The following is a 25,721-nucleotide window of genomic DNA, read 5'->3' as shown; positions in this document are numbered from 1 at the left end:
AACCTAGACGGATCCAGACGCGTCTCACTCCTCTCCCCAATGGGAATTATCGCTGTGGTAACTGTGCTCAGTGTAACAATACGTCCAAAATGACACACTTCAATCATCCACACACAGGTAAACGCTTTCCTATTAAAAGCGTGATTACCTGTGCTTCCACTCATGTTGTCTATATGTTGCGCTGTCCGTGTGGGTAAAACCACTAGGAAATTAAAACAACGCATCAGTGAGCATAAGAGTTCCATACGACGAAACGATCGTGATTACCCTGTAGCTATACATTTTAATGATTTTAAACATGATATTTCGTCCTTACGGTTTTTTGGATTGGAGCAGGTTAAGTTACCACCTAGGGGTGGTGACCATGACCTTATCCTGAAGAGACGTGAAGCGTTCTGGATCTATTCTTTACAAACTTTGTCTCCCAAGGGTCTGAATGATGAACTGCCACTTAATGTGATGTTGTGATCTTAGCTTTTTCTAATTATTATTACTATGTATGAAATGCTACAGTTTACTAATGTAGCTTCTCTCTCTATTGCCCAGGTACTGAACTCCATATGGATGCCCAGTTGTCTGCATTTGAATGTTCTGTTTTCCTGTCGTGCCATCTAGTTAGTAGAACACTTAATTTGTGTTTTGCCAATTGTTTTCTGGGCCTTAATTGATGGGTTAGCCTATTTTTTAACTTTTATGGCATTTCTTATTTTATGTGCCTATTTGATATACTAGCATGTTCCTGCTCTGTGTCTTTGTTGGGTGTTGCATATGTACTGGTCCCTCTGATTGGCTTACTGCACACAGTCTGGGGGAGTGTTTTGCCTGTTACCTCAATGTCTCTGATTGGCCTCATCTAACAAGGTGTAGGCTATAAGACCTGTGGTGTTCTTTTGTTCTGTATTTTAACCTGATGAAGGTCGATAGACCGAAACGTTGTGTTAATTAAAAGTGTTTTTTTGCAAGTAATTGACAGTGTGCGGGACTCCTCTTTATCTCTCATACGTACTGCATCTCCGACGCACCTGCCTTTAAGAGATTGAAGGTGTGCATCAGCTTCTCTCTTACTTTGACTATCTGAATTTATTTCAAAAAACGTATAAAAGTGCCATATATTAACCCTAGAGCAGAAAGGCTCCGCTGTAAAACACGCACGGTTTACATGAGGAGCTGTAATTCATGCTATGTATTGTACTTCTTCTCTATCTTGTGTGCTTGTACATCTCATGGTTATGTATGGTTATTGTTGTACATGTATTGTGTGCACCCCCCCTCCCTCCCAGGACTCTGCATCAGCATCTCCAGTCTAAGTGGAGAGAGGAGGAGAGTCAGACAGGAGGCTGGAGGAGCTCAGGGAGTCTGTGCAGAGGGAGAAAGACAGCCAGAAGCACAAGCTCAGGTCTCACTCACTCACTCACTCACTCACTCATTCACTCACTCACTCACTCACTCACTGACTCACTCACTCACTCACTCTCTCACTCACTCACTCATTCACTCACTCACTCACTCACTCACTGACTCACTCACTCACTCACTCACTCATTCACTCACTCACTCACTCACTCACTTACTCATTCACTCACTCACTCACTCACTCACACACTTACTCATTCACTCACTCACTCATTCACTCACTCACTCACTCACTCACTCATTCACTCACTCACTCATTCACTCACTCATTCACTCACTCACTCATTCACTCACTCATTCACTCACTCACTCACTCACTCACTCACTTAAACACTCACTCACTCACTCACTCACTCAAACACACACACACACAAACTTGTACATTAGAGCAGTGATTCGTGGGGTTCAGGGAGGCCTCAAGGTAGGGCTGGGTATCGCCACTGACTTTCCGATACGATACGATTCCGATACACAAGGTCCCAAGTCGATACGATTTCCGATACAATACGATAAGATTCGATATCGATATTTTAGTTACAATACCAGTTTTGCTTTGATAATGGAAGAGATTCTCAAAGAACTAAGGCCTTGGCCACACTAATCCGTGGTGTCTGTCCGTGTGCGTTCATTTCTCTGTTCACTTCCATTCATTTTCAATGACAACTGTCCGACTGTCCGTGGAGCACTCAGAAGCGTACGTATCCAGAAAATTTGCATACGTTTTGATGGACAGAAAGTTGAAGAGGGATGAACTTTTTCTGGACGGACGTATCGGATGGTCGGATGGTCGGATAGTCACTGTCCGTTTAGCCAATCAGAGTCGAGGTCTCGAGAGGAGGCGTTCCGAGATTTGTTTCAACTTTTCAAAGAAGATGGCCGAGGCGGTGAACGAGGCTAAGGGATTCCCCAGCAAAATTAGTAAAATTGTGTGATTTCACTAGGATTTCAGTGACTAGAAGTTAGTCCAAGGGGAGAATGTAGTGCATATACTTATCTCCAGTTATCTGCACATGATCTACATTATATTATACTCGCGCTGTTCATGTCATTTGCATCGAGTCACATTTCCAAGGAGCTGCACGCAGGCTGCGCAGGCAGGCTCGCCGGCCGCGGAGCAGCCCTGGTGCTTTGGGCGAGGGGTTTGACGTAGACTCAGTTCTCATGCATCGGACAGACATCTGTCCGTTCAATAATTCTGTCCATTTTCTGACGGATCAGTGTGGCCAAGGCCTAATGCTGTAAATTGTACATGGAACCCTCTAACCTGGTGCATTATTAAAAAATATTAATATTCACATTAAGAATTGACCATAAAGCAAGCAGTTACATCATGTAATTCTTTTTTATTTAAACATGACCAACATAGTCATTCAACATCTTATCTTTCTGTCTCTTTCTTTACAGTCTTCTGTGAGAAGCCAAACAAATTTAGATTTCCACTATACAACAGAATCATTGAACAGCAGCATGTTGTAAACAGTGTTTCATAAAGTATAAATGCTTTGTAAATAAAATAAAATAAAATAAAATAAAATACAGCTCATGAACATTTCCAGTTCACAAACATTATAGTGCAAACAGATTTGAGGTCTGTACATCTGGCTCATGGTCAGGGGTGGACTGGGATCATAATTCAGGCCAGGCATTAGATACCAAGCAGGCCAGGCCGATACGGGCCGACGCGAAAAAGCTGGGCCGTTTGAAGCCCAATTTGGGCCGTTTGAAGCCAGATTTGGGCCGTTTGAAGCCCAATTTGGGGCGTTTGAAGCCAGATTTGGGCCGTTTGAAGCCCAATTTGGGACGAGTCCAATTTTACAATGAGATGCACCCACTTTAACCCTGAATAAAGTAATAAAACCACTAGTAAACCAGTAGGCGGTGCCTGGCCTGCTGTTCAGTGAGTGGCCTGACTACGGGCACCCATTTTTTTTTTTTTTTTTTTTGCAGGCCAGGCCAGGCCAGGCCACCGGGCATTTGCCCGACGTGCCCGATTATGCAGTCCACGCCTGCTCATGGTGCATGCACAATGCACATGTAGCCTAAACTATTTATGTTTTTGTTTCAACTACAAACATAAATAAATGCCAACTTGAAACTATGTTTTAACTACCACACACAGCCTATAATATTATAGCCTATGTAAAAAAAAAAAAAATGCATTTTAAAAGATCGATACTGGGATTTATGTATCGATACTTGTTCCTTCACATGAATATCGATTCAATATCGATATATCAATTTTTTTAACCCAGCCCTACCTCAGGGGCCTTTGAGGAGGTTCCATGGGTCCTCCCAGCGAGGATGCATAAGAATAGCTGTACTCAGAAGTTTCAGTCTGACGATAATCATCACCGCATGTACAGTGTTTGCAATTAAATATTCCCCACAATCCCACCAAAAACAAACGTACGTGTGTGTGTGTGTGTGTGTGTGTGTGTGTGTGTGTGTGTGTGTGTGTGCGTGTGCGTGTGTGTGTGTGTGTTCTCAGGGAGGAGGGTGAAGCCTAGAGGAAGAACGAGCCAAGGAGAGCGATAGGCTGGAGGCCCAGAGGAGGCGGGACATGGAGCGGCTGAGGGCGGAGTCAGAAGAGGAGCTCCAAGCGGAGAGGAGGAGACTCCTGGGAGAGAGGGAGGAGAAACTGAACTCTCTGAAACACGAGGTGACTGAGGATTTAGTGCAGGAGGAGGCCGGCCAGTCTGGATCCAAGCTCATGTTTGATTTCATTCTGTGTTCCAGCAGAGACGTGTGGCTGAAGCCCTTGTTACGATTAAAGGCAGAAACATATCTACTGTATTTTCAACCAGATCCAGAGATTGTTTTAGAGTGTGTCTATCTTCAACTGATCACAATCTATAGTTGCATTCTGAACTTATTGTTCTTCAGTGTATGTTAGCCACCATTGTGTGCCTTTGAACTAGAGCCAGACCGATATATTGGTTGGCCTATCACAGATACAGTATATCCGTATTGGCATATATGTTGTCCGATGTGGCAGATATATATATATATTTTTTTTCTAGGTTCTATACGCAGCATTTATATTTGATCCTTTTTCTTAATTAAGTTATATATATTTGTTAAATTTGTGTGTTGTTGTTTTTATAGTTATAATTTTTAAATTCCAAGTGAGGTTTACTCTGTCTGTCTGTGTGTGTGTGTCTGTCTGTCTGTCTGTCTGTCTGTCTGTCTGTCTGTCCTGTTATATGTGTATATAAAGGTCAAAAGCAAAGAGAGGAGGAGGGAGCTGATGAGTCCACGACCGGAACAGCAACTGGCAGAGTACCAGCGAGAGGTTAGAGGACACGCACTACAAAGTGTCCTTCCTTTTGTTAAGTAGATACTACTCTGTAAAGAACAGACACGCTCTGTAGAAATGGGGACAGAGTTAGAGTTGACTGAGCTGAGTTTGCACTACTGTGTGTGCTTATGAAACATCTCACATGCCCACCTTTGTGTTTCCCTGCTGATGCCCAGTTGGCCGACGTGCTCCAGGAAGTGCAGGAGGACTTGTGTGTGTGTGTGTGCGTGCGTGCGTGCGTGTCTTCCAGGAGGCTGCTCAGAGGGAGCGCTTGCTGTGTGCTCTGCAGGAGGAGAGAGAGCGCCTCCAGGCCTCACACACCGTCCAACTGGAGAGACTCTGCCTGCAGCTTGATGCACAGATCCAGCAGACACGGCTCACACACTCACGCAAGGTGAGGAGACACACACACACACACACACACACACACACACACACACACACACACACACACACACACACACATACATTTACTGTGTAGAGATGTAACTGTGGCATCCGGTTTCTAGATACAATTTACATGGGTGGATTACATCTACACATATAAATCTGTCTCCAGTTGATTGTGCCAGTGATAGAACCATGGGAAACACACACGCACGCACGCACGCACTAGGCAGGCATGGGTCGATTTCCGGTTTTACCGATTCGGTTCGGTGTACGAGCCCAAACCGGTTTGATCGCGTGCGAACCGAAAAAACCTAAAAAAATAAAATAATTTGCCAGTCCATTCTGATTGCACTATTGTTCGTATTAGCCTCTTCTCAAGTTGTACTAGTATGCAAAAGTCTTATTTTGTTTATTATGTTGATGTTTTTTTTTTTAAACCAAGGTTTCTTTATTCAAGGTTTTTCATTTCGTAATACAAAGTTTACAATATCAAACTCAAATCCCCTGAACCCCCCACCCACCCCACCCCACCAGACCTGTAGAAAGAAAAAACACAAAAACAAAAACAAAAAACAACACACATTTATTAGGGGTGTCACAATATATCGTCCCACGAAATTTCGCGATAGTAAAACGTCACGATATGTATCGTTGAGATGAAATCTCATATCGTGAAAAAAAAAAAAAAAAAAAAAAAAAAAAAAAAAAAAATTCCAAAAGTAGACAAAGAAACGTCTTTGTTTGTTGAAGTTCAATGTGTGGAAAGTAGTTCAGTTGAACAAGTCTCTGAAGAGACACATGAGAAGTTATACAGGAGAGAAACCATTCAATTGAGTTTCTGGCAAAACTGTTTACTTGACAGGAAAAACTGAAGATGCATAAAAAATAGACTAAGAAAAGTCTTGTTTGAGTTTGAAGAAAAACTGAAGATGCATAATGAGAATTTATACTGCTGAGAAACCTTTTAGTTCAAAGTAAATCTAAGTGACGGTGTAACTCATTCTATTTCAAGATAAGCCTTATCTCCAATCTCATGTTTTTTCTAGTTGTTATTGTAATAACAATTTCCCACAACAGCATGTTTTGTATTTGTGCATTTCAAATAAAATACTACTTTTCCAGTCATATATTGTCATTATTCAAGTTTAAAAAAATATTGTTAAAATCGTATCGTATCGTATCGTTATCGTGAACCCAGTATCGTGATACGTATCGTATCGTGAACTGAGTGTATCGTGACACCCCTAACATTTATACATTATGGCCTTACATTTCCAGCTTCCATGTTTTCCACGAATGTTAGGAAGGGCTGCCAAATGGCAAAAAATCTCAGTACGGACCCTTGAATCGAGTACCTGATCTTCTCTAGTTTGAGAAATTGCATAACGTCTTTAATCCACTGAGAGGAAGTGGGAGGAAGAGGGTCTTTCCACTTAAACAGTATTAGTCATCTGGCTAACAAAGTACAATATGCCATCATGTTGCATTTATAGTTATTTAGTTGGACATCCGGTGGTGCGACACCAAATAATGCTATAAAGGGGGATGGGACTATCGGTTCTTCTAAAATTTTGGAAAAAGTATCAAAAATAAATTGCCAGAAGTTAAGTAATCGTGGACACGTCCAAAATAAATGTAATAAACTTGCAGGAGCCTGTTTGCATCTATCACAGGTCGGATCCAAATCAGGTTTGATTCTGGACAGTCTAACTTTACACCAATGAAGTCGATGTACCACTTTAAATTGTATAACAGCATGTCTTTGACAGATGGATGATGAATATATTCTGCGAATAATATTTTGCCAAACTTCTTCTGGAATTTGTTCGTTCAAATCTTCTTCCCACCTATTTTTGAGAAGGTCTAAAGCTGCTGAATTATGGAGACTAAGAAGATCATATAACCTGCCTATAACCTGTTTAAAACTAGTCCTGCAAAAAAATATAGAATCTAATAGGGATGTGGGGGGAAGCAGGGGAAAACAATCAAAGTGTGAGGCTATAAAGTTCCGTAGTTGTAAATACCTGAAAAAATGTGTTCTAGGGATATTGAATTTGTTCACCAGTTGTTCAAAGGATGCAAAGTTATTGTCTATATAAAGGTCAGATAATGATGCTATCCCACTCCTTGACCAGACCTCGAATGCTCCATCTAAGGTCGAGGGGGCAAACATGTGATTATTAACTATCGGAGCGGATAAAGAAAGGCTAGTGATTGTAAATGAACGCCTGAACTGGTTCCAGATTTTTACTGACTGTACGACGACAGGGTTGATACTATAATAAGAAATGGGTTTTACCATAGGAATTTTGGAGCACAACAAGGCTGGCAAGGAGGTGGGACCACAAGATGCACTTTCCAAGATTAACCACTTAGGAGCTTCAGGACTTACATCCTTCATCCAGTACAACAAGGCCCTGATGTTGCTTGCCCAGTAATAATACTGAAAATTTGGGAGTGCCATACCGCCCTGGAGGCGAGGCTTCTGTAAAATACTTTTTCGTATACGCGGGGGTTTTTTGCTCCAGATGAAGGATGATATGAGTGAATCAATGGACTTGAAAAAGAATTTGGTCAAAAAAATAGGAAGACTTTGAAACAAATATAAAAACCTGGGTAGCACATTCATCTTAATTGTATTGATCCTTCCACACAGGGAGAGGGGCAGCATATCCCAACGTTGAATGTCATGTTTCAAGCACGATATCAGGGGTAAGAAGTTAGCCTTATACAGATCTTTATGATTATGTGTGATCCAGATTCCCAAATACTTAAATTTCTTCAAACTAACTTTAAAGGGGGTTGAGCTGAATGAAGTATTCTTGGCAGTTGCATTGATTGGCATCAGTTCACTTTTACCAAGATTAGTTTTGTAACCAGATATCTTGCCAAATTTCCTTAATAAGTCCAGCAGTCTAGGGAGACTGGACACAGGGTCTGCCAAGTACAGTAATAAGTCATCTGCGTAGAGTGATAGTTTGTACTCCCGACCACCACGTCCAACTCCTTTAATGAGAGCATCCTGATGTAGGGCTAAAGCTAGTGGTTCTATAGCGACGGCGAAAAGAAAAGGAGACATAGGACACCCCTGTCTCGTGCCCCTACGCAGCCTGAAGTAGGCAGACAGGTTGTTGTTTGTACGTACCGCGGCCAGTGGGGAAGAATACAAAGTCTTAATGTATGAGATGAATTTTGGACCGAAACCGAATCTGTCAAGAGTATAAAAAAGGTAGTCCCACTCCACCCGATCAAAAGCTTTTTCAGCGTCGAGTGATAGTAAAATCTCCGGAGTATCGGATGGAGAGGGACTATAAAGAATATTTAGAAGACGCCTTATATTGAAAAACGAGTATCTGTTCTTCATAAAACCTGTTTGATCTGGACTAATTATCGAGGGAAGGGACAATTCAAGGCGACAGGCTAGGAGCTTTGCGAGTAGCTTCACATCTACATTCAGAAGTGAAATTGGGCGGTATGAACCACATTGGAGGGGGTTTTTATCTTTTTTTAGAATAAGTGAGATGGTTGCCTCGCGCATAGTTGGGGGGAGAGATTCAGAGGAGAGAGACTCCTGAAATACCGAGAGGAGAAGAGGGGCGAGTTGGTCGGAAAATTTCTTATAAAATTCAGATGGAAAGCCATCTGGCCCTGGGGCTTTGCCGCTTTGCATGTCTCTAATCGCATCAACAATCTCAACCACAGAAATATCGTCCTCCAGCCGCGCAGCTAGTTCTGGATCAACTCTCGGAATATCAAGATTACGAAAGAAACTATCTAAAGCAGACGTGGCATCTGGTGGCTCTGACGTGTAAAGGGAAGAATAATAGTTATGAAAACAAGAATTTATTTTCAAATGATCCGTGTGCTTTAAGCCTTGTTCATCACTTATTTCGGGAATGTACTGGTTAGCGGTCCTCTGACGCAACTGGTGTGCTAACATTTTGCCCGCTCTTTCCCCATGCTCATAGGAGCCATGCTTAGATTTTAAAATAAGGTACTCCGCGTGGCGCGTCGAGAGGAGGTCAAATTCCAACTTAAGCGCCAAGCGTTGTTTAAGTAAATCATCAGTGGGTGTGTGACTATAAGCTGTATCTAACTTCAAGATGTCCTCCGTTAGCAGCCTGAGGCGCTCAGTATCCGCTCTCCTACGCATTGCAGAATACGAAATGATCTGTCCCCTCAAGTAAGCCTTCATCGACTCCCAGACTGTTGAGAACGACATCCCCGGGGTTTGATTCTGGGTGAGAAAGAATCCTATTTCGGTTTTAATGAAATTTACAAAAGGCTCTTCCGAAAGGAACAGAGAATTAAGTCTCCATGCTCGATGATTGGGTGCTGCCCCAGGGATGCGCAGTTTCATTGTCAAGGGAGCGTGGTCCGAAATAACTATGGGTTGATAGTCGCAGCCAATTACCATAGGGAGAAGCTTTTGATCAATAAAAAAATAGTCAATGCGTGAAAACGTCTTGTGAACCGGGGAATAGAAGGAGTAGCCTCTAGAGGCTGGGTTACGGAAACGCCATAAATCCGATACGCCATATGTTTTCAAAAACAATTCGATTGATTGTGCCGATTTTGACTTCGATAGTACCTTAGAGGAGCTACGGTCTAGCCTTGGAGAAAGCACGCAGTTCATGTCTCCTCCCATAATGAGGTGGTGTGTATCTAAATTTGGTAGCCGGGAGAACAAACTAATGAAAAAGGAGTTGTCGTCGAAGTTTGGTGCATAAATATTAGCTAAGATAACTGGGAAACCATATAGTTGTCCAACTACAATAACATAACGCCCTGCTGTGTCAGATTCAATGCTAGACATTATAAATGGCACATTCTTACTTATTAAGACAGCTGCCCCCCTCGCCCTGGCACCAAAATTGGAATGAAATGCTTGTCCTATCCATCCTCCACTTAGTCTGGATTGGTCAGTAGTACGAAGGTGAGTCTCCTGAAGGAAGGCAATATCAATTTTAAGATGTTCAAGATGTGTGAGCACTCTTGTACGTTTCACAGGATGATTCAAAGACTTAACATTCCAACTTGCAAAATTAACCAGGCAATTTCCAGAACCACTCAAATCATTTGCAACACTCATTATGGATGTTTCTGGCAAATATACTATCGGCGCCCCCCATGAAAGTAAGGTAGTAAAGTTGAAACCATTTAAGATAGTCACTAACAGAAACAAAAACAAATACATATACAGGTCTGGTATAACCCCACCCCCCGTCGCCCGCCACCCGAACATGATGGCTATAGCTCCCCTCGCATAAATGCCTACACATGGTGTGTAGGTAGTGGGTTATGAACCAGTGCCCAGCGGGTCAGCTCCCGCCACACCTCCTCCAATCATGAGATTAATAATTAAACAAAAAGCACATCAGGCCATGTTATCTTCTGATGATGTGAATGAAAAATAAATAAATGAATAAATAAAAAGAAAAGAGGCAGCAGAATGTTTTAACTATCAGTGGTGAGGAAAAGCAAAGGTGTGCGCGTGTACACCCAACCACCACACACACACACACACACACACACACACACACACACACACACACACACACACACACACACACACGGCACACGCAAAGCTCTGCTGTTGTTGTTGCATCAAAACATTCTAACTCTCGAGTTGACCACACAGAGAGTAATATAGTATCAAAAGAAAAATAAAGAAAATGCATCAATACCTTTTAACTATCGGTGATGTTATGGAGACAAATTAAATAAAAATAAATAAATAAAAATTGGCATCAGGACATTCTAGCTTTCATTGAAGCGATTTAAGAAAACAATGGCAGTGAGTAATGTCGGCAGAAGATGGAGATATATTACCTGACATCACAACTTGTAAAATAGCTCCACCGAAAAAACAACAACAACAAGGTTGAGAGTGAGATATTGATGCCAGTGTTACTTAGCCAGCCCCTTCGTTGGTAACGATCGTCTTCACATAGGCCATTGCTTTCCCAGAGTCCAGGAATTCCTTGTCGTCCCCTTTGTAGGAGATGCGCAGTCGGGCAGGGAATAACACACCATAGCGAACGTCACGTCGGCCTCGGAGAAGGTTCCTGATGTCGTTGAACGCTGATCGGGCCTTGGCAACGCTCGCCGTGTAATCTGGAAAGATGGCGATCCGTTCCCCCTTGTACCGGAGCGGGCCGTTCTCTCTGGCTCGGCGCAGCACCTCAACACAATCCTGGTAGTAGTGAAGTTTGGCGACGATGACGCGTGGTTTACCATCGGGCCTCCTCGGTGCGAGGCCTCTGTGTGAGCGATCAACCAGGACGTCCTTTTCCATGCGTAATACCTCCTTCAGAAGTTTGGAGACTGATGCAGTAGAACTTGAATCAGGATCCTCCGCGATGCCCACAATGCGGATATTACATCGCCGCATCCTCCCCTCCATGTCCTCACACTTTCCCCTCAAATTCGCCATCTCAGATTTGAGCTCAGTCACCGTAGCTTGTAGGCCAGTGATATCATCCGAGCATGATGACAAGCCGCCCTCCACGCCGGTGATAGTATACCGCAAAGCGTCCATTTCAGAGCGGATCGCGGCTGTGTTGTTTACAATTTCAGACTTCACCTCCTTTAGCTCACTCCTGAGGATACCAAAATCTTCGGCCAGCGCATTTTTTAGCTCTCCCCTGATGACAGCAGCAATGTCCGCTTTCAGCGAGGCGATGATGTCGGCCTTCATAGCAGCGGTATCCATTTTCGGCTTGGTTGGTGTAGCACTGCTGTTAGCACGGTTAGCACTGCGGGTTGTAGCGTTAGCACTCTGCGACGCGGAAGCTTTGGGCCTTGTGTTGGAGCTGGGACGGTCGTAACTGAATCTAGCACGTAGATTGCCGGCCATTGACGTAATGGAAGCCGCTCAAACTCACTCTTAGGTATTCTTGCATATGTAATGAAACGAATTTCACATCAAATGTGGAAAGAATGCGCGATTAAATGATAGATTAGAGGAAGCTAGGCAGGAGCTTTCCCCAACACGTCTCACTCCATTGCTGGCTCACTAGCGCCCCCTATTATGTTGATGTTTGAAGAAAAGTTAAGCTGAATAGTTATGAGAAATAAATACAGGGTGTGTTTGTTACACAGGTGTCCTGCTTCTTTTTATTCAGTATCATTGCTGGTTGACAATACCAGCTTAGAGGTGTATTATCGCTATCAGGTGGACTGAAGTTGCACTACAGACAGTTATGGGCCACACTCGGGAGCCCTGCTTAAAAAAATATTTTTTTTTATTAATTACAAAAAAAATCGGTATACCGGTTTAGACGGCAATATCGAACCGGTTTTAAAATTTTCAAACCGACCCAGCCCTAGCACGCACGTACACACACACACACACACACACACACACACACACACACACACACACACACACACACACACACACACACACACACACACACACACACACTTTGTTCCAGAGTAAATATCCCTCTTTTGTCCATCAGGAGTCAGAGCTACAGGGTCTAGCTGACCAGTTGGAGTTGAAAGCCCAAGATCTGAAGAGCCAGGAGGCCATGCTGCACACCAAGCTCTTCTGTCCTGTACAGCACTAGTCTATCAGTGATCCACTCATCTGGACCACGTGGGCTCTGTTCACTTTGGGTCTTCCAGGCAGCAGATCTGAGCAGGAAGAGGAAGAAGCTTGGCAAGGAAGAGGAGGAGGTGGACAGAGGGATAGAGGTGGGGAGTCACACTCTTTCTGTATGAAGAATGAGATTATATACACCCACCCACCCACCCATCCATCCATGCATCCATCTGCCTGTTTCATAGACCGTATAGTAAATACGGATGTAGCTACCATGATGTTACCCATTGGTTTGTGAACTCCCAGTTTGAAGCCTCCAGTTTGGCATTTTGGCTGTCGCCATCTTGGTTATTTGGAGCCAGAAGCAGCTAGCCGCTAGCACAAAGACCAAGGCCGTTTCTCAATAAGGGTTCTTGTGTGTTCTTGTGTCCCCCTTTGAAACGTCATCAGTCGCAGCCCAAGTACTGTTCCAATGCAAAGTTCACATTTCGCCATGAACGCTTAAAATTCCCGGATGTGTTCTCGACACGCCCACTTTACCGAGGATGCTCTGGGTGGTGACTTGTGTCAACTTGGCAAGGCACATATCCCAGCATTCATTTCGGCATAAGCGGAGGCGGAACGCAGCAGAGAAGACGCCATAAGCTCCAGGAAGGCAAGGCAAGGCAAGGCAAAGTTTATTTATATAGCACATTTAAAACAACCACAGTTGACCAAAGTGCTTAACATGTAAGCAAATTCAAAATATATAGATATAAGAAACACTTAAGAAACAGTAAAGTAATGGGCACAAAAACATGGAGTCGAAGTGACAGCTCAGCTCGAGTTGAAAGCCACAGAGTAGAGGTGAGTCTTTAGTAGCGACTTAAAGGACTCGAGGGACTCGGCAGTCCGTATGTGGACAGGTAAGCTGTTCCACAGACTAGGGGCAGCCACAGCGAACGCTCGGTCGCCTCTGTTTTTTCTCCTTGATCTCGGCACATCTAAGAGCATCTGGTTTGTCGACCTCAGTGCTCTGGATGGAGTATGGATGTGGATGAGATCCGCTAGATAAGAGGGGGCCAGTCCATTTAGAACCTTGAAAGTAATTAGCAAAATCTTAAAAGTGATCCTAAAGCGGACCGGGAGCCATTGAAGCTCAGCCAACACAGGCGTAATGTGGTCGCGCTTTCTTTTCGCAGTTAGGAGCCGAGCGGCTGCATTTTGGACTACCTGCAGTCACTGAAGTGAGGACTGGTCCAGGCCTACATACAAGGAGTTACAGTAGTCAAGTCTGGAAGTAATAAAGGCATGGATGACTTTCTCAAGGTCTTGAGGAGATAAATAAGCCTTGACCTTGGCTAACAGCCTTAGCTGGAAGAAGCTGGCTTTGACAACCGAGTTTATCTAGGTAGGAAGTTTCTTTTTACAATTTAAAGTTTTATTTCATCACTAAATTAATTTCTGATGACTTTTGATGCCTATAAGCAGGGTAGTAGGTTTCAATAAGTGCCACTTTACCAACATTTATGGCGAAAAATGGCAAAAAAAAGCTCTAGAGCAGAATTGGCTGCATCTACATCAGCCAAGCTTTTTATTTGTGTAGTACTGCAGGCAGCCTCTGCACTGGTATTGCGCAATACCCTCAAGAACGCATCGTCTCAAACTGCCAACAGCGTTATGTGTGCTTGTGACCTAGCAAGTTCATTCTTCCAAGAACGACTAGCAAGAACGTTCTCCCCAAGAACACAAGAACAAGCACACATTCTTGGTATTGAGAAACGGTCCAGGTGTTTACAATAGAACCGCCTGCTGTTGATCCATGATCGGCGAGCTGCGCAATCACTGCACATGCATAATGTACACAATGAATTGATTGATTGCTGTATTGATTTCCTGCAGCGCCTTTGTGGAGTTGACACCTGACACACAGTGATGAGACAGAGCGGAAGAACTTGTGCAACTTATGCTTAGAATAGTGAAGACGATGAGCAACTTTAAATTGAATCAGCTGGTGTCTGCTATTAACTGTCTGTTGTACCACAGACAAACTCCTTTCCCATATAATGACTGATAATTCAATGTAAATAAACAGTTGTGTGGCTTTTTTTTAAGGGCCACCTCTCAGATGCCTGGTCCAGAGTCACCAAAAACGCCATCGCTGAGACCATCATTGCCCTGACCAAAATGGAGGAGGAGCATCGGTCTCCTGTGCAATGCATCGCCACCACCAGGGTATGCACTCAAGTCCTGGCAATACACAGTACATGTATCTATGTTTAGAGGTATTGTATCTGGATTAATCATGTATCCTTTACTATTCTCTCTCTCAGTTGTGGCTGGCCCTGGCTTCGCTGTGTGTGCTGGACCAGGACCATGTAGACAGGCTGTCCTCTGCGTCGCTGGATGGGTAAAGACGGACAGCAGAAACAGATGGTAAAAACTATATAAGCAGCTAAAGGCTAAAATGCATAGAAATAAATGATACATTGATTTCCACCTGTCCTATCCTCAGCCCATGTGTGACAACCATGATGATGGTGAGACAGCAGCCATCATCCTGTGTAACATGTGTGGCAACCTTTGTACCGATTGTGACCGCTTCCTCCACCTGCACCGGCGCACGCGCTCTCACCAGAGACAGGTCAGTGTTGGTCTCTCACCAGAGACAGGTTAGTGTCGGTTGTCTCCCTGATGTGACACCCATCCCTCATATGAAGGCTGGGCTGTTTTTAAGCATTAGGATTCTTCCACTAATCATTGTCCAAGGGTGCTGTTCTTTTTTGATAATATGAAACAGTTTGTCAAATGAATGTTGCATAGAATGTGCTGGTGTTTAGTCTTATTTTCCCGGCTGCCTCAGGTGTTCAAAGAGGAAGAGGAGGCTATAAAGGTGGACCTCCATGAAGGTTGTGGGAGGACCAAGCTCTTCTGTGCTCATGGCGCTGGCTGACTCAAAGACCATGAAGGCTATGGTGGAGTTCAGAGAGCACACAGGTAACATCAGTGTGTGCCTGCTTTTCTAAATAATCCTCCATGTGGTAATGCTGTTCTAAATGCTGACAAATCCAATCTGTGTGTAGGTAAACCAGCTTCCAGCTCTGATGCCTGCAGGTTCTGCGGTAAGAGGAATGGAACTGAGCTGTCTGCAGTGGGCAGTGTCTGCTCAGACCCAGACTGCCAGGTACAAAGCACTGCCTGTTCACACGCCTGCACAGCACTGACATACTGAATATTAGTGTTATTGTGCCACTGATGCAAAGATTTCAGATCATAACTACGCAGTACTTTGTGGTGGAAAAGCATTGTTGGCAGCAGTTTGAAAGCCTCTCCCAACTCCTCTCGTGTTATTCTTCTTAGGAGTATTCCAAGCTGGCATGCAGTAAAACCCATCCTTGCGGGCGTCCGTGTGGTGGAGTTAAGGATGAGGAGAGCTGTCTGCCATGTCTGCATGGTTGTGACAAGAGCACTGGCTGTCTGAAGCAGGATGCAGATGACATGTACATGATCTGCTTCACAGAAGCCCTCTCTGCTGCTCCTGCAGTCCAGGTTTGCATGTCTGCTTATCCATGAGGTATGAGAGATTGGCAGCTTCTATGTGTTTCTGAACTCCTCTTTGCTCTGTTCCCAGTTGGACTGCAGTCATGTGTTCCACCTTCAGTGTACTCGCCGTGTTCTTGACAACCGCTGGCTAGGGCCCCGGATCACCTTTGGCTTCATGTCCTGCCCCATTTGCAAGGTAACATGTCACACCTGAGACTCTGCGATTGAGAGATTACCTCCACAACAAAGAGCTTGGAAATGTATATCTGCTACACCTTGAAGTTGATTTAGTTTGCTGCTTGCTTAAATGCTTTGTTAACAAGACTAGGTCAAATCCTAGTACATGGCTGGACCGTGCTCTGGCTGCACGTGTTCTGGCCGACCAGTGGTGTAACTGCATCAGTCAGTGATAGACGCTCAGGTTTTATAGGGCTGGCCCCGCTGTTGCAGGCCAGCCAAAAAGCTTGTTCAACTGTGTTGCCTGCCCTTGCACACCATGACAGCTTTGTTCAGTGTCATGGGAAATGTCATCGCTTGCTCCTGTATTTGTATTCATTATGTGAACTTCAAAAGTGTGACATACTCATAATAATAATAATAATAATAATACATTTTATTTATATAGCGCTTTTCAAGACACTCAAAGTCGCTTTACAGATTAAGATTAGTAACATTATTACTAGTTTGAAAAGTAATAAAGGCACACTTCAATATTATACAATACATATACATTTGTTGTTATATGTACAGGAATTACCAGCAAGACAAACAACACACCACAATGCAAAAAGGGTGCCATAGCTCAGTGACTCATAGAACAACCTTTATGAGAGTGATGAACAGTGGCTGCTTTGTTTGCCTCATTCTTTGCCTCCAGAACAAAATCAATCACTCTGTGATCAAGGACCTGCTGGACCCCATTAAGGAGCTGTATGGCGATGTGAGGAGAAAGGCTCTGATGAGGCTGGAGTACGAGGGCCTCCGTAAGAGCGAGGCCATCACTACTCCAGGCGCACGCTTCCACAACGACCCTGCAGGCTTTGCCATGAACAGATATGCATACTATGTCTGCTACAAGTGCAAGAAGGTATTGCATAAGCTATACCTGACTAGAACGTGAGCTGGCATTTTGAGATAGACATAAGTTGTAAGTGTGGGCTAGGAGTCGAGAATTGACGACGCGCTCCTCTTTTTCAGGCCTACTTTTGGGGAGAGGCGCGCTGCGATGCGGAGGCGGGACAGGGAGATGACTACGACCCCAGCGAGCTGATCTGTGGAGCGTGCTCCGATGTCTCCAGGGCTCAGGTGTGTATATGAAATGTATTTGGTACCAATAGCAGTTGCCTTTGACTGCAGAGGTCTACTGGTCTGACATATCACGCAGCCAATCGACTTGCAATACTTACCACCAAATGCCACTGCGCAGGGCATTTCAATCACACCATACAAAAATGATTCTGGACATATATCAGGGCAAAAAGTATTTATTATATTAAACATTTGTATGTAACATTGATCGAATTGATCGAACATAAATTGAATAGAAATTACTTTATAAGATAAAATACAATAAAATTTGATTATAGGCATGCACAGTAAAATGAACAGTAAAAGTAAAAACAGTAAAACATTTGATTTGAAACAAGTTGTAAAGATACAAGATAAAACAAGTTCATTAGAAATGAAAAAAGTTAATCTCCTAGAGATAAAACATTGAAACAAATGAACATAGGGAACATGAACATTGAAAAGCAAAGTCTGTTGAAAAGCAGTAAAATGTTAGAATAAAAAATCTAAAATGACAGTATTGTTGAGCGTTTAAAATAGTAATATAGTAACAGTAATAAAAGTAGTAATAGTAATAAAAGTAGTCATAGTAATAAAAGTAGTCATAGTAATAAAATTGTAACTTTCACTCGTGTTGAGTGATATATTGTTGGGTGTCATAGATTGAGAGTCCTGGAGTCCTGGAGTCCATCCTGGACCGCTGTGCCCGGCTGGAGCCTTCGCTGAGGTGGTGCTGAGCCAGTGGGTGGGCCTGAGGCCGAGCAGGAGGAATCCGTGGGTGGAGAGGGAGCTGGTGCTGCTGCAGGGCCGCCGGGTGCCCCTGGTCACTACGGCCACGGGGGCTGGGGGGTGACACTGGCCTGGGGCACCGCCCTGGACGCTCTGGGGCTGGTCCGCCAGTATCTTCACGAAATGCCTCCACAGGCTAAACTGTGAACCCGTTCTGCTGCAAAGTTCTGTATTTGGTGCCAACAACACTTGCCTTTAATGTCCACAGTGGATTGTTCTTCAATTTCCTTTCCAGCACTTAGTGCTACAGTATACTAACGTACTAGCTGAGCTAGGCACAAATCCAGTGACACTCATCCCTGCTCCAGCGTTTCCAGGGGCAAAATTTCATGTCCCGGACACTTTTTGTCATCAGGGGGGCGATTTCTGTGAGAGAGGGAGAGAGAGAGATGATTAAAGAGATAACTGGAAGGAAACAGTCAAATAGACGGTCTCAAAACACAATTCAGAGCATTTTCACTCTGTTCTAATGGCTGCTTGTAATGTTACTCATCAATAACATATAGAAACTTATTCCACTGGTGAACGTTTTCTAACGCTGCATTCAAAACGTCATGCTCCACTGGTCTGGTCTGGTCAAATCCAAGTCAAGTCTCAAGTCTTTGAGGAGAAGTCCCAAGTCAAGTCTGAAGTCACTTTATGTGTGACTGAAGTGTGAATCAAGTCCAAGTCCCCATCTCTGGTTATCATTGACAAAACAATTTGCTTGATAGGGACGATGTTATCCTACTATAAAATCATGAAAACTCCCTGCACCCATTCTTCTCCTCAATGGGTCGGCCTATCAATGTGAAACTGTACATGAGCATTGGCATAGGCAGGGACTGACCAAGCTGATTTCTCCCTGTTCCCAAATCTAAGCCGTTTATGAGCATTTGAGCCATAAGTGGACTGTACCAATGTAGCCTACCAAGAGTGTTCCCTGTGTTGCTGTGACTCAGGACCTAAAGGGGCATTTCTACAGCTTCCCCACGTGCCCGGGTTTGTATACGACAGGGGGTTTCAAAGTCTGAGACTGTGGGCCTCCCCCCAGACAAAGCTTGGAAAAGTTGGGAAAACACTAAAATTCCACAAAACTACTGTATCTCTAAACTATCATATCATCATAGAATGTGACATCCAATACAACGCCAAGAGGAACATTATGATTGTGCGTTGTAAAGTAGATCGAAAGTCAGTGTTCCCTGATTTTTATTTGAGTAATAATGTTCTTGAAGTGTGTACTGAGATTAAATACTTAGGCCATTGTATTACTGATGATTTGTCTGATGATAACGATCTTCAGAGACAGCGTTGTAAACTATACGCACAGGCAAACATGTTGATTCGCAAATTCGTGTACTTCAGATGTCAAAGCCTCAGTGTTCAGAGTGTACTGTATGCCGCTGTATACTGCTCACCTGTGGAGCAGCTACAGGAAAAGCAGCTTGCAAAGACTAAACGTGGCTTATAATGATGCACTATGACTGTTGTTGCGTGTCCCTAGATGGCACAGTGCCAGCCAGCTGTTTGTCAGTGTAGGTATACCTACTTAAAGCACTTTTAAGAAACCTCATGTGCAGATTTATGCATCGTCTAGATGAGTCAATGAACAGTGTTATTGTGGCCTTAATTAATCCTGTCAAAAGTAACACCAGGTTCAACTCAACCATGTGGCGACATTGGCGAAAGAGCCTCTATCATAGACTGTAATCTTGATATCAAGGTCTGTTGTTTTTATATTTTTTCTACGTTTTATATTGTATTGTAAGGTGTTATGTTCTCCTATGGACCTTCCTAAGTGTCTGGAATAAAGTAAAGTTGAATATCATCTCTTGAACTAAATCACACATTTAGGCTATTCTGTGTTCGGAAAAACACACAATGTGTGGACCAAAACGGCTCAGCCGGCACAGTAGAATATCAAAAATTGAAGAAAGGAGCTGTTAGGAATTTAAATGACAAAATTTAATTTGAAGTAATTGTACCTACTACAAAGAGTTTAACAAAACAGAATACATCTTCATGAAGGTGATACGGGCAAGATATATACCGCAACGCGTTTCAACCGTTGGGTTTTCGTCAGGCTGTTCTGTGTTCTCCTTTTGATAACTAATGTCATATTTTTCCCCTTCCGTTCATTGAGCCTCCCCTGAAACTGTTTGGAGGCTCCCTGGGGAGGCCCGCCTCCCACTTTGAAAACCTCTGGTATACCACACACACACACACACACACACACACACACACACACACACACACACACACACACACACACACACACACACACACACACACACACACACACACACGCGCCTCTATACATACAGAGGAGAGTGCGCCTGAATGAATGCGGGGGAAATCTTCTCCAAAAATATTGATCGATATGTGCTGTAAATTGGCGTTTTGTGTGTGACCGTCTGGAGGCAGTGTTGAATACACTTTCATTCCATGTCAGGATCAAGTCCAGCCGAGATGCAGTTCTCTACATTTGTGTTGCTTGTAGAAGGAGACACCCGACACCCACTACGCAGCCCCGAAGATTGCGCAAAAGATCAGAACTGACAACTAATATGTCGTTCCCATTGCCAGGCAGCGCACACAGCAAAGCTGCCATTTTGGCCTGGAGGAGAGACACCACTGAATATTTTCAACTCTTGCCTTCGAGTCTCTTTGGCGCCCCTCCCCCGAAGTGTTTAGGGCCATCGTCCATCAAACACACAACAAGGCACTCAGACTCAGGCAGGTAAGTTTATCCCTCTGGTCATGAAAACAAATGAGAACGAAGCAGCGTGAAAGTCAAGTCAGGTAGGTGAAAGTTTGAACATGCGACACTGTTAATGGCTGTTGTTGTCACGATCCGCTGTAGTCTGTCTGTCTGTCTGTCTTTGACAGTGTTTATGTTTGCTAACCATGCTTGTAGCTAGCCTCAACCAAGACTCTTCATTCTTCCTCTGACTTGTTTAGAGTCTCTCGCGTTGAGGCCGAGGCTAGATTGTAGCTAGGCCCACTCCTCTCGGTGACTAGCATTTTACGCAAATATGTGGGTCAACCTCACACTAATTGCAACAAAACCAAACTCAACTGATTTTGTATCCTCAATATGTCCTCAATGAAGGAAAAAAAGTGTTAAGGAAATGTATGAAGGGAAAGTTTTGAAAATGACCTAAATATGATGGTAGCCTATGGAAGCCCTTTTTTATGTGCCATAAATCTCATCACTTATATCCTGTATGTGTTTTTTGCTTCAAGGAGAAAATAAAAAAAATAAAAATAAAAATGAAATAAAATGTTAAAAAATAAATAAAAAAAAGTTTTTGGTAGCATCATATAGGTCATTTTCAAAAATGTCCCTTCATACATTTCCTTAACACTTTTTTTCCTTCATTGAGGACATATTGAGGATACAAAATCAGTTGAGTTTGGTTTTGTTGCAATTAGTGTGAGGTCAAGTGACATTTTTACTGGACTATAACCTGACTTTGCAACGTCATAGCCTACTATAAAGTATAAACCTGCCTAAATCAAATACAATACACACATTGAAATACTATGCACACATTGAAGCCCAACAACCCACAAAAGGCCTTTTAGGAGGGCCATTCAAGCCGCAAGTGGAGTCTGCAGTGCCACCAAGTACTGGTACTGCATGGTGTCCACTAAGATACCATCACCTCAGAATGAGATGTTTGGAGCGGGGGAGTCTGGTGCAGCGCACAGGTCCTAGACCTGGTGAGACGAAGGGGGAGCCCGGCCGGGTGGCAACCCACAGAGCCCGGTCCCTCTACGTACCAGAGCCCCCCCCCCCCCCCCCCCCCCCCCCCCCCCTCCCCCGGTCCCCCGGTCCCGGCAGAGTAGTTCCGGAGCAGTGGATTGAGTGGCCCTGACCGCGTGACCAGACCCTTCCTGGAGGGCTGACCGTGGGTAGCTACTGGGACGTAAGAAATACAATACACATATTGGAAATACAATACATCTATTGAAAATACAATACACATCTGAAGAATACAATACATGTGTAACAATAAATACAATACCAAAATGCTTAAATACAATACACATATTGAAAATACAATACACATCTTGAAAATACAACTGTATTGTATTTTCAATGTGTATTGTATTTCGATATGTGTATTGCCTTTTCAATATGTGTATTGTATTTCAATGTGTGTATTATCCTTACAAGTTGTACCCAGTTGTAAAGGTGATCTAATCAGGCTTTCCAACGATATAAAATACATTATACAACAGTTAGTTCCGGCCGGGCAATTTGATTGGACAAGAGGGATCCTACCAGTGCCAATATTTCATGATAACGCACTGGCGCTGTGTGTAGATCACTCCGCTTCACAGCTGCCCTAATCAACAAAACGCTTCACAGCTGTAGAGTAGACAGTAGTAAAGTAGACAGCCTGCAGTTAATTAGGCTGATTAGGCTACATTTTCGGCAAAGCAGAAAGCTGAGGGAACTATTTTTGTTGGCGGAGTAATAAATACAGAAATCATATATTTTCATGTAGATATAATAATAATGATTGGATTTATATAGCGCTTTTCTAGACACCCAAAGCGCTTCACAGGAATCATTATTCATTCACACCATTCGTACCAGTGGTGGTAAGCTACGGGTGATGTAGCCACAGCTGCCCTGGGGAAGACTGACGGAAGCGTGGCAGCCATTTCGCGCCTACGGCCCCTCCGACCACCACCAACATTCATAGACATTCATACCCATTCATACGAGGCAATGAGGGTTAAGTGTCTTGCCCAAGGACACAACGACAACAGCTGGGAGGGAGCGGGATTCGAACCGCCAACCCTTGAGTCATTGGCCGACCTGCTCTACCTCCCGAGCTAATGCCGTATATATACATGTACATATGTATATTATGTACATGTACATATACATATACATATTATACATTACATAATGATATGCCCTGTCCCTCCACAGTGGTTGCAGCCTGTTCGTGTCATCCAGCCATGGCACAACAGGATGGTGCTGCCAAGAAGAACCCCGCTGTTGCAGCGCTGCATTCCCACTTCATGGTGGGATCAGTGTCGGAGGAGAACTCAGAGGATGAGATCCTGGGGAAACCAGACATGATGCAGCTGGAGGAAAAGGACTCGCGTTCCATGTCGCCATCATCCGTTAGCTCAGACCACCTATGAGATGGGCTTCGAGCACATTGATGGCTCCCTGCCTAAGGTTAGAATCTGAGCCTGTTCTGTGTGCATCATTTCTAGTCTTGACAATTTTTATTGGTAGTAAGGCTGCACACAGTACTAATGAAATAATCATGTTGCATTTTCATGCAGAATATTGTGATAATGATATGAATTGTCAATTTGTCAAGATGTGGACACAGGTTTCTCTATATAATGTATTGTCTAGTTCTGATCTGCTGATGGTCAGTTTGAATAAAATGGAAGATTTTCTTTAACATGCTACACGTTTATTTGCAGGCTAGAGTTTCTATACGGCACTATAATACCTAGTTGTTTGAGAAGCTGTTTTGAGACATTTTTGCCTTCAAGAAAACATGGCAGGCTCTTTGGGTTTGGAAATGTAGGTAGTCAATGTTGAAATTAGTTTTGATGTTGTTTATATGTTTTGGGTTAATTGTGCTGCCCTATTGAACTGTTATGAAAAGGTGTTTGTCGGGTTCATTTTTCTGTCTCACCAAATTGATGCATTACATTTGCATATCAGGAACACGTCACATTACTGAATTACGGAATTTGATGAGTTTCAATGGATATGAAGCATGTAAAATAAGATATAAATAGCCGACCTGCCACTTTAAAAGATGTCTGTAGGAGTTTGCCTACGATCTGAAATGGCCTGGCACTGTGGCGTAGTACACTGTGTTCACTTTAATGAGCTCCCCCTTCGTGGGTTGGCCCCCCCTTTTTTTTTACAGCAGGTGTGAAAAATGTGGTCTCACCAGCTAGCTTATACACACAACATGTGTACACAACATGTGTACACTCTCACACACAGAGTGTCTCTGTGTTGTGAGTCTGTGAGGTCGGCCTGCTCTAGTCCCTCTGACTGCACAGTCCACTGTCCCTTTCACAGACAAGGCACTGCCTTGTGAATTTATTTATTTATCTCAAAAGCTTCACATAACATTTGAATCTTAGCATTTGCGTGTGGACAAATCGCTTAGTTAATATGCATTATTTTTGGGTGAAGCTTGCCTTGGGGGTGTGAGGCTTGCCTTGGGGGTGTGAGGCTTGCCTTGGGGGTGTGAGGCTTGCCTTGGGGGTGTGAGGCTTGCCTTGGGGGTGTGAGGCTTGCCTTGGGGGTGTGAGGCTTGCCTTGGGGGTTAAGCTGCTTGTTAGTTTGTTGTCGACAGGTAGACTTTCCTGGAGTCTGAAGGTGTCCTGTCTTGTTTTACACATTATATTCTGCTTTGTCAATGGATATACAAGCAGATTATTTCTCTTAAAGATGATCGATATTGACTCTTTACTTTTGCTGTTCTAAAGGTCTCATTATGCTTTCCGCATCAGCGAGGAACGCGAGTGTCCGCGCGGAAAAGTGACGTCAAATCAGCAGACACGCCCCTCCGCAAGGCTCCGTGCGGACGGTTTTCGACCGTCCGTGCGCACGCCGAATTTTGTAACTACGCGGACGTGGACGGGCGGACAAAGTGGAGTTTTCAAGACTCGCGCTCAATTCCGCCTGCAGAAACCCACACAGAGTATACAAGCTCCACACGTTTCCTCGTCGGATTCCGTGTCTCTCATTTCCGTGCGGCCGGCCAAAGCGTCAAGCATAATCCAGGCTTAATCCTGATGCAGCACTGAGTATCATCGTTCACGTCATAGGTCAGTTTTCAGGCCCTTCTTTCCTTTTTTCCCCCTTTATTTTTAGACCTCAGCTGTAAGCAATATCATTTCAGATAAGAGACAGTAGTCAAATCCTCTGTTCCTCACACAGTAGTTCTCTTATCAGTATGTGATGATATGGGTGTGCGTTTATCTACTGGCTGCAAATGTAAACTGTTGTGAAACTGCAGCTGCTGTTGAAAGTATCTTATGTGATGTTTTGCATGTGGCAAGTTAATTCCAAAATTATTGTAGCTGTAAGATACAGATTATTCAATGTTTTGTACACTTGAAAATGAAAGATTGAGAATGATCTGTTTGTTATTAGCATAGTTAAAGAGGACATGAAACATTTGATCAAATCATATGACATATGATTTGCATTTCACCTCAGACAAAACAGGACACTGCTTTCAAGTCTGAAATTTTGCTCGATTTGCTAAAAAGATGAACAACATTTCATCTTTTCGCTAACTAGTGCGCTGCTTGATGACATCACTGAAATGTTGTTCATTTTTCTAGCAAATCTAAGTAAATTTCAACAAATGAACGACAGTCATAGATATCCAATGTTTCATCTCATCTTTAAATAATACCCTGGGTGTATTCTAGGCCCACTAAATGTGCATTCTCCATGTTTCTTAAAACAGGCCAAGC

The 25,721-nt window shown here is 43.6% G+C and overlaps 1 protein-coding gene across 1 annotated transcript; it reads left to right on the top strand.

The window, feature by feature from the left end:
- Window positions 1–1,166: 1,166 nt before the first annotated feature.
- LOC310788623 (E3 ubiquitin-protein ligase MYCBP2-like) lies at window positions 1,167–23,399 on the top strand (the record flags this gene model as incomplete). The annotated part of the gene is made up of 16 exons (XM_083650148.1): window positions 1,167–1,396; window positions 3,902–4,072; window positions 4,631–4,705; window positions 4,888–5,105; window positions 12,568–12,802; window positions 14,745–14,864; window positions 14,963–15,065; window positions 15,145–15,273; window positions 15,493–15,626; window positions 15,713–15,813; window positions 16,261–16,368; window positions 17,050–17,259; window positions 17,370–17,477; window positions 18,122–18,186; window positions 19,735–19,769; window positions 23,182–23,399. The coding sequence occupies exons 9-16, from the start codon at window positions 15,533–15,535 to the stop codon at window positions 23,397–23,399; spliced, it is 939 nt and encodes a 312-aa protein (XP_083506274.1). The 5' UTR covers window positions 1,167–1,396; window positions 3,902–4,072; window positions 4,631–4,705; window positions 4,888–5,105; window positions 12,568–12,802; window positions 14,745–14,864; window positions 14,963–15,065; window positions 15,145–15,273; window positions 15,493–15,532.
- Between the last annotated feature and the right edge of the window lie 2,322 nt (window positions 23,400–25,721).

Source organism: Poromitra crassiceps (genome assembly GCF_964638095.1).
Source record: "Poromitra crassiceps genome assembly, chromosome: 13".
NCBI classification, from domain to species: Eukaryota; Metazoa; Chordata; class Actinopteri; order Beryciformes; family Melamphaidae; genus Poromitra; species Poromitra crassiceps.
Note: the sequence above shows the minus strand (reverse complement) of the source record. Positions and strands in the feature narration are given on the sequence as shown.